Source organism: Etheostoma cragini, chromosome 2 (genome assembly GCF_013103735.1).
Source record: "Etheostoma cragini isolate CJK2018 chromosome 2, CSU_Ecrag_1.0, whole genome shotgun sequence".
NCBI lineage: Eukaryota > Metazoa > Chordata > Actinopteri > Perciformes > Percidae > Etheostoma > Etheostoma cragini.
Genome location: NC_048408.1, coordinates 29199954 through 29209953, shown reverse-complemented (window position 1 = coordinate 29209953; position 10000 = coordinate 29199954). Strand labels below are relative to the sequence as shown.

The following is a 10000-nucleotide window of genomic DNA, read 5'->3' as shown; positions in this document are numbered from 1 at the left end:
ACACACACACACACACAAAACACACACAGAGGAAGGATTAATGGCTCCTCACTTACTCTCTCATTCTGATCCGGATCCACCTTCTGGATTCTGGAGGTCCTCCAGCGCCATCTGCCGGCTGCTCCACGTCAGTGCACCCCATCAGGTCGGCGTTGGGGTTCTTCCCAGTTCAGTTACATCAATGTCACGTCTCCTTAAACTGCATCCTCGCTTCCTCCACTGGCTTTCCTTCCTCAGTCCTCAGTCGTCTCGGTCCTGTCTGAGACTCCCGAGGCCCCGCGGCCACCAGGGGGCGCTCTGACAGAGAACCCCCACATCCTCTTGTTTTTGTTCCCTGTAACAAACATTAACTATTAGGTGTTGTCTTCCTGACAACCTGCAATTTTTTTTATATTTATGAGTCAAAATTTCACAGGAAAAACCTTTTTTCTCAACGTTTTGTTCGTCTTTTTCAACACTTTTGTGTCTTTCCCTCGATGTTTTTGTCACTTTTTTGTTGATTTTTTTCCGATCCTTTTGAAAGTTTTAAAAGGGAAAAAATGTGTTTTTTTCCCCCAAATATTGAAATTTTTGATTTTTTTTACATTTTTTTTCACTTTTTTGTCACTTCTGTCTTTTTTTGTTATATTTCACATTTTACTCACTTTTATTGACATTTGTCTTTTTTTTAGATTTATCTTTTTTTTTTACATTTGTCACACACAAGTTCTTTTATCAAATGTTTTTTTCTTTAACAGAAACCCCACATCCTCTTTTTTTTTTGGTTTCCTGTGAGAAACGTTAACCCTTGTGTTGTCTTCCCGCCAACCTGCAAATTTTTGTTCTTCTGAGTCAAAATTTCAAATGAAAAACTCGTCTTTTTTGACACTTTTCTGTCCCTCCCCCAATGTTTTTGTAATTTTTTCAACGTTTGTCAACTTTTTCTGAGCGTTTTGAAATTTTTGTGGGTTCTTTCCCAAATTTTTTTCACTTTTTTTTACATCTGTCACTTTTTTTCACTTTTTTTTCACTTTTTTTTCACTTTTTTTTCACTTTTTCTTTTTTACATGTGTCCACATTTTAGTCACATTTATTTACCTTTGTCTTTTTTTGACACTTTTTATATATATTAATATATATATATATATATATATATATATATATATATATATATATATATTTTTTTTTTAACATTTTTAAAGTTTCAAGTTCTTTTATCAAATATTTTGTTCTCCAAATTCACCCACATTCAATGGAAGTAGTGAACTAGTTATTTATTTAAATTGTGAGGAGCGTTCTAGGGAACCATCCACGTTACTTTTTTGGACAATTTGTTTGAAAAGAAACCCAAATTTCTGACATGAAAAGGGGTCAAATTTGACACAAAGACAACAGGAGGGTTAAAGGAGAAGTTCTAGAGCTGCAAAAGATTAATCAACTAAAAGACTAATAAATGAATCCCCATACATTTTAATAATCTATATATTGTTTGAATCCTTTTGTTCATGAAATAAAAACAAAATTCTCTGGTTGCAGCTTCTTAAATGCCAGGTTATTAATGACTAGTTGAATATTCCCGTCCCCTGACCTGTGACCTTTGACCTGTGAATGATCTGATGCTGATCTAAGTTTTTCCTTAAGCTCCTCATACCACACAGGGATCAGTGAGGAGAGGAGCCACAATCAAAGTCCAATAATAATTTTATTTTAATAATTTATACTTTAAGTTTATTGATCCCCAGTGGGGAAATTGCAATTAAATTGTGTTACGGTGCCTTGCACAGAGGTACCTGGCAGTGCCCAGGAGTTGAAGTAGAATCTCTCCAGTCCCCAGTCTAGACTTTGGTCCGTACGGGGACTTGAACCCGCGACCCTCCAGTTCCTAACTCACAGTTCGTAGAAACTGAGCTACTGCCTCCCCTTAAAAAATAAGCTGTAATAGGAAACGTTTGAGGGGTTCAGATGTAACACGTTTGATTTTGACGTCCATATTTACACGATTCCTTTTTGTTACTTCCTGTTTTGTGACTGCAATTTAGATAAAATATGGTTTTAATCTGTTTTTACCGGGCTGCAAACACAATGTCAGACATTTTGTGGTAATTTTGTGGCTATTTTTGTCACCGGAGTTAGATTTCATTAGAAGAAAATGAAGATTTGTCAGTGCAGCCAAGAATAAGCGCGAAAAACACTGAGGTTGAAAGAGTGACAAGTCTCTTAAAGAGGACATAATAAACTTGTTCTTAACTCAGTCAGAGATCTGGGAGAAAGCCAGAAAACCCCAACACCACTTCATTAAAGGTAAGCTATAAAATCATGGGTGTCAAAGTACTAAGAATACTGAAGAAGGTGGAATCAGGTAAATGTAATTCAAGTTCAAACTAACAGATTGTGACGAGATTGCTTCACAATCAGACGTAGCCAACATGTGTTTTACATTGATGCGCTCACAATGCAGTTTGCACTTCTTGTGTGTGTCAGATTGTTTGTTTGTTTTATTTGGATCCCCATTAGCTTCAGCATACACTAAATGCTCTTCTTCCCGGGGTCCTACAATTTATCCTTTGACAGTACTCATTATGACATTTCATTACACAAAGAGACATACATACATTGGAAAATACAAATCATAAGTATATCTCACAGTTAACACAATTAATAGAAGAAATGAAACGAAAGACACCACTCCGAATAGATGAATCTATTTTAAGAAATACGATAACAAAAGCCCAACTAATTTTATATTAAATATTTAATTCCTTTGAAATAAATATGTCTTAAGTGATTTTTTTAAAGCCATACTGAGAGTTGTGTTTGATAGTCGTTGGGAGAGAGTTCCATACATACACACACACACACACACACACACACACACACACACACACACACACACACACACACACACACACACACACACACACACACACACACACACATTGCTCTGTACCTGACTGAACGTTGAATTGACTTAGTTTTTACTTTAGGTAAAATTAAACTCCCTCCTACTCCTACTGCATGCCTCGTTAGATAATGATGTGAAGCAGGACTAAAGGATAGTTTTGTGTATAGATTAAAAGGTGTTTTGTTTGTTATAATTTAGACAACATAATGTAGTCGTGGTTTTAATGTAGAAGATCACAGTTTTAGGGGTCACCAAATCTACTCCACCACAGTGAGAAACACTGCCCTTAACCTAGAACATATTACATAAACCAGTCGTGAATAAATCTAATTTCAGCGGGACAGCGTTACTGTCTTTCAAAGTGCACCTTTAAGTCTTAACAGGCTTTCACCAACAACAGCAAAAATCAACAAGTATGTGCCTAACGTCTCATATCTTGATTGCTAGCGGGCGGCTGTTTTCATAAACGGACATTTTAACCTCTCTGGTTTCAAAAATAATAGGATTCAGAAAAGTGCTAATTTACATGTACCCATGTAGTATGCTTTCAATGCTGTCAAGAGCACGCTAAACCTGTGGGTGGCAGTGTAACGAGAAGGTCAAGGCCACGTTAGCCAATCGGAATCCCTAAAATAGTGTCACTCCCCGATGTGAGTCGAGTGCAGATGTGAGTCACGCATGACAAGTAGCATACAAGAGGCTAACGAGAGACTTCTGTAATGTCAATACAGTGAAAATGGACCTACTTAACCAAGTTGGTTCACTGCTGGCTACAAGTTAGCATCAAAGGCTGTCAGTTGAATGGTGTTTTGAGCTAACGTTAGCAATCTAACAACCATAGATAGCTACAACAGTTTTGAAATGACTGCTAGCTTAGCTACAAGTTAGCATCAAACACTACAAAGGCTGTCAGTTGAATGGTGTTTTGAGCTAACGTTACCAATCAAACAACTATAGATAGCTAAAACATTTTTTGAAATGACTGCTAGCTTAGCTACAAGTTAGCATCAAACACAACAAAGGCTGTCAGTTGAATGGTGTTTTGAGCTAACGTTAGCACTCAAACAACCACAGATAGCTAAAACAGTTTTGAAATGACTGCTAGCTTAGCTACAAATTAGCATCAAACACAACAAAGGCTGTCAGTTGAATGGTGTTTTGAGCTAACGTTAGCACTCAAACAACCACAGATAGCTAAAACAGTTTTGAAATGAATGCTAGCTTAGCTACAAGTTAGCATCAAACACAACAAAGGCTGTCAGTTGAGGCCAATTCTCCGTTTGCGTGTTAACGAATGGCACAAACCAAGGGAAATGTCTCCGTTTGTCAAAAAATAACCATGTACGTGTAAACAGGGCCTCAAGACAAATCCCCAAAAATGACGCGATGACATCACTGTGACATCATCAGGGGAGTGCCTCTTTAATATGTGCAATCAGTGAAACGCACCACAACTTTAACCCTTGGTTGGCAAAATTTGACATTTTTTTCAGATTTCTTTTTACTATAATTTTTATTTTCCCAATAACATCACCTTACTACCCATAGTTTTACACTACTTTTGGAATTCATGGTCAATAACCCTCATTTACATAGAATTATACCTAATAATTGAGTTAAAAAAGCAGAAATTATGAGTGATTTTGACTAATAGTTAAGATTAGAAGAAAGTACAGATGAGTTTAGTCAGAAATGAAAGTGCAAAGAGCGTTGTATGGAGTCTAATCCATTTTTTGTTATAATTTGGTTAAAAAGAAACCCATATTTCAGATATGGACCTATTTTAAAGGTGTCAAATTCTATCCGAGGACAACAGGAGGGTTAACAAAAACATTGATTTCACCAAATATTCTGTGGTGCATCTTTGAATTTATATATAATCCATATCATGGATGTTGTAGCAAAAATATACATTTGTTTACACAAAATAAATAAAAGACAAACCAATCTCCCTGTGTATCTCATAGGTGTCTTATCTGTATTTTATAGGAATGCAGATAAAACGAATAACATGCAAACCTGCAGCTGTGCACTGCAGAAACACCACAGTTGTTGATGTTGATTCCTGATTGAATATTATTAAAATAGGCTACTGAAATATGAAAACACTAACACACCTTTTCTTTTTGTTATTTATTATTTTTGTCCCGTTTTAAAGAATGAGAACAGAAATCAGCCGTTCAGATGCGGGGCTGAATCAGGTAAAGCCCTGAGATATTAAAACGCCACAGACTAATTTATAGTTCCCATCATCGGTGCTCATAAAGTGGTATTATGGGCTGAGCGGAGGAGGAGCGGGTGGGGCCTGGCTGGGAACACAGAGGCAGACTGTGGGCACTGACCGGAGACTCTACTGGTTTTTTATTCGACTCAAATCCGACCGCATGTCTGACCCAGGGCTCCGCCTGCTGCCCGGAGCACACGGCTCTCATTTCGCCAACATTTGACAGATGGATGCTGTGCTGTCGTAGAAGAGGAGGATGAAAATAACGCGTGATATATTGTTTGGCAATTTCGCTCATCGCCTATTTATGGGAGGCAGCGGCGGCTCGGCCCGTTCTTTATTATAGGAACGAGATCTCCGCGGTTAGCTATGTGAAGAGCAGATCGCCCGACAATTCTCGTTTCGCGACCCTGAGGAATAATTATGAACAACACGCAAGATATGTCGCCCGATTTTGTGTTGATGCGCCTGGTTTCCGCGGCCGAGGATGACCGCTTGGACGCGGAAAACGGGAATCTGCCGCCGGGAGGAGTGGTGGCGGGGCTGGGGAAGGAGGTCCTGGCTCACAGCGGCGTCAAAGCGGGTTTGGATATCAGCCGAGATCCGACCGCGGGCCTCGAGCATCCTAGCAGCCGTCTGAACAAAGCCCAGCCGAGCGGTGAGGGCACGGCTGCACCTGACTCCGGGGTGACGGAGAGCCGAGCCCCGCTGTCGGCGCCTCCTCCGCCGCAGAGCCCCATGGAGGCCCAGGGATTTGACTTCGCTCCCAGCCCCGGCCTACGGCCTCAGCTGCTCGTCTTCTCCAATATAATGCGGAACGGAGAAGGGATTTTAGAATTAGACCGACGGAATCAACCGAGGGATGCTCTGGGATTGGACCAGAGCCCGGGGTCTGCAGTCTGCTCCGACCCGGCTGTCAATAACAACACTCGGAGTCCCGGAGACGTTCAGCAGCAGCAGCAGAGCCTGCTGGACCGGACATGGGGAGCGCATCCGCCGGTTTCTGTAGCCGCGGAGATGCAGGGAGCTGCGGAGCTATGCCGCCGGCATCGACTCATCACCACCCCGCCCGAGTGGCCCTTGTTGTCGGAGACATCCAGCCCTCTCACCGTGATAGACTCTAAATGGGGATGCGCCTCCAGGGACAGAGAGGGAGCCGTGTTCGAGCTGGCCCGACGGTTCGGGGAGCTGGGGGTCGGCGCGGTACCCAAGATGCTGTTCAAAGCAGGGGAGCTCCCGCAGTGTTCGTGTCAGGGTTCACATAGGCCGGCAGGAAGGGGAGTGGAGCACGGGGATGACCCGACAGAAACCAGCGATGCTTTGTTGGTGCTGGAGGGGCTGGGGAGCGGGGATGTTGCAGGCCTGGCCATGGACGAGTGTCCGGAGGGTGAGCCGGATGATGAGAACGGACGCCGTGAGTTTTTACTCAACAGGAAAAGGGAAATAGTTCAGAAAATGTCCGGGGCGTTCTCCATCAGCAGCTTCCAAGTGGAGCTGAGGAGGCAGGTGGAGGGGATGGCCCACGCGGCGACCGAATCGGCGCCAGCGGCAGCGCACCTTGGCGCGCAGGTGTGCAGCCTCCACGGGAACATAACCAGCCGGCTCTCGCAGCAGGGAAACTCTGGCGATTCAGAGGTTGTCGCCCAGGTTCCAGCCACGTCACCTACACCGGTCCAGAGCTCACCGTGGGCCGCAAGCCCAAACCTGAGCCAGGCGTCGACACCCAGGAGGCGGCCGGAGCGGTGCGCCAGCGCGCCGCGGACTCCCACAGGCAGCTGGGCCGCGGGTGGAGAAAAGACCCTCAAAGTTCCAGGGAAGTCCAAAAAGGGCTCGTTAAAGATCCGCCTGAGCAAACTGTTCCGGACTAAAAGCTGCAGCGGCTCCAATCACCTGCTGGACAAGAGGCCCTCGGTGTCCTACTCCGTGTCTTCTGCCGGGAGTCTGGTGGACATGGCGAGCCACGCGGGAGCTGAGCATGACGCAGACAGGTGAGCAGCTCCACCTGGACTTAAACAGTCCAAGATAGGTCTCACAATTTAATATCTTTATTTCCCTTTCAGTAAGAGGAAGATCAAACAGAGCCTGCATGAATGACACAATAAAAACAACCATTTCGGATTAGATTACATTCAACTCTGTTGTCATTACACATGTACAGGTACAAGGCAACGAAATGCAGTTTGGGTCTAACCAGAGACCCAAACTGCACTTCAGGGGAGCAATGTGAAAAAAGTGTCTAATCACAGGTGGTGTTAAAGGAGAATTCCGGTCAATTTCAACATGTAGGTCTGTTGTTTGTAGATTTGGAGTGCTGTCAGTTAAGACAATAACTAAACCAATCAGTGCTGCCTACACCGAGTTATCCTCCTGCTAGAGTTAGCACCCAACAGGCTCTAACAGGGCAAGTTGTAAACTTGTTTTTAGCCTCTTAACATGTTCAAAATGTCATTAAAAGTGCAGTCATATCTTCCAGGGGAACACAGTGAATCTGACTATTGTAGATGTGACAGAAATGCATGAAAGTTGTGTTAATTCAGCTATGTTTGGTTCCTGTGTTGACACTGCAGTTAGAGAGCTAAGGGACCGTCTACAAACTACAACACAGAAAAGAGATAAAACAAAAATATGTAGACTATCAATTTAATGAAAAAATAAGGTGGTGTCTCTAAACTTACCTCAATTATAACTCCTCTCCTGCTAGTTGTACTACAGCACTTACTTTTAAAAACTAAGCACATTCTTATTTTTAAAAATGTGTTTTTATCTCCTTTCGGTGTTGTAGTTTGTAGACGGTCCCGAAGCACTCCTTGCAGTATAAACACAGGAACTAAATAGAGCTGAATTAGCATTCATGCATTTGCGATTCACTGTGTTCCCTCTGAATGAATAACTTCACATGGGGGGGCACTTTAATGAAATTTTGAACATATTTAGAGGCTAAAAACCAGTTTTAAACCCCCCAACAGGAGGCGTTGGTGTTGGAATTGACTGTAATTCTCCTTTAAGATTTGAAATTAGAACACCCTATAAGAGGAGTACAGTATGGGGCAATCATGGGGAAAAAACAGACAGATATTGCAATCAGATGAGCAGCTCTACATGGCCCTAAACGGTCCAAGATTAGACAGTTAAAGAGTTGATTTACATACAAGGAATGTGACTTTGGCTTTTTGTTGCTCTCAAATACAGCTGCCAAACAAGGATATTTAACTCCTACATGCAGTATAAGTTTGTATAGGCCTATAAAAAAGTGAATTTAAATACGTATTTTACATGCACCAACAGAGAGGTTGCATGGATGACACATTGAAAATCATCCCAGGGGAGCAATCAAGGCCAAGCTCTGAACCATGTGTTACACTGCAAAACCAGCAGCGCAATGTGCAATACTTCTGCTTTTAAGTGTCCCTTCATAAGTTTCCTCTGTTCTGTTTAGGTTTGTAATTAGAAAATCCCCAAATGGGAGACCATGGAGTGAAAAAAATGAGTTTGGGTGTGGAAGAAATGAACAGAAAGAAAACCCTAACAGATTTGATAGGTAGCCTAGGTATATATACATATCCAGTCATTGTTTGTCAGGACTCATCAGTCCAGAACAAGTGGATCTATTTCAAAGTGTTGATCTATTCTGCTGTGGACCCGTTTTCTTTTTTTTGAACGATCATTGTTTTTTAATAGCTTAAATTAACTCCTCAGCGTATTGGCATTCTCTCAGACATCCAAAAGTGTTTTTTTCTATGCTGAATGTTCAAAACGCAGAGTATTCTTTATTTATTTGTAAAGCTTTGTGGCTTGTCACCTTCTATCCGTCCGTGCTGAGTCATTATCCACAACAGCACAATGAAGGAAGGCTATGATTAAAGAAACTTAGCTTCAGAAGTCTTGACTGCCGGAGCTGAGAGCATCAAACGGAAAAAGTTAGAAAGCTGCAAGACCCCCCAAAAAAACAAAAAAAAGCCCCACTAGAAAAACTAATTTCACCTCTGCAGCTTTTAACACTTCTCCTTCCCTGCACTCTGCACTCTGACTCTCGTCTCATCTTCTTCTTCTTCTTCTTTTTCTTCTTCTTCTTGTGCCTGCCTTGATGCCTGTCCTGCAGCCACAGCCAGCCCAGACTGACCAGGGCCCACAGTGCCTTCTCCCCCGCCTCCCTCTCTGCCTCCCTCTCTGCTTTCACTGGTAAGGGATGCTTCGGCTGGAACTCTGGTTCCCTTCACGAATGCTTTCTGATCTGGGTAAAAAAAACAAGCCCCCGGACTCCAAACTCTCTGCAACTGAAGTTTTTTTTCATTATTGATTCATCTGTTAATAGTTTCATCTTTAAAATCTCAGAAAAGGGAGAAAAATACCCGTTAACATTCCTAAAGCTCAAGGTGACGTCCTCAAATACAGTGGCTTGCATAAGTTTACACCCCCATGCTAAAGTCGATTAAAAAGAGGAATAAAAAAACTTCTTTTGGAAATTGATCTTAAGGCCTTAATTTAAAAAAAATTAGGAAAATCCAACTTTTTAAGGACACCAATTTTCTTTGTGAATGAATTGTGTATTGTAAATAAATAAATGTTCTTCCTTAAAATACAGGGGCATAAATATACACCCCCCTATGTTAAAATACAGGGGGCATAAGTATACACCCACTATGTTAAAATACAGGGGCATAAGTATACACCCCCCTATGTTAAAATACAGGGGGCATAAGTATACACCCCCTTATGTTAAAATACAGGGGGCATAAGTATACACCCACCTATGTTAAAATACAGGGGGCATACGTATACACCCCCTATGTTAAAATACAGGGGCATAAGTATACACACCCCTATGTTAAATTACAGGGGGCATAAGTATACACCCCCTATGTTAAAATACAGGGAGCATAAGTATACACCCCCTA

General features: G+C 42.1%; 1 protein-coding gene across 3 annotated transcripts in view; it reads left to right on the top strand.

Annotated features, from left to right (window-relative positions):
• Positions 1 to 5131: 5131 nt before the first annotated feature.
• The window catches only part of socs7 (suppressor of cytokine signaling 7), a 14307-nt gene continuing 9438 nt past the window's right edge, over positions 5132 to 10000 (top strand). Inside the window, exons 1-2 of one of the 3 annotated variants that reach the window (XM_034900848.1) lie at positions 5132 to 7093; positions 9205 to 9284. In XM_034900848.1, coding sequence (XP_034756739.1) covers positions 5529 to 7093; positions 9205 to 9284 — 1645 coding nt within the window. In that variant the 5' untranslated portion in view covers positions 5132 to 5528. The remainder of the gene's footprint in view (positions 7094 to 9204; positions 9285 to 10000) is intronic. The other 2 variants (XM_034900858.1, XM_034900868.1) reach the window with 2 other exon arrangements.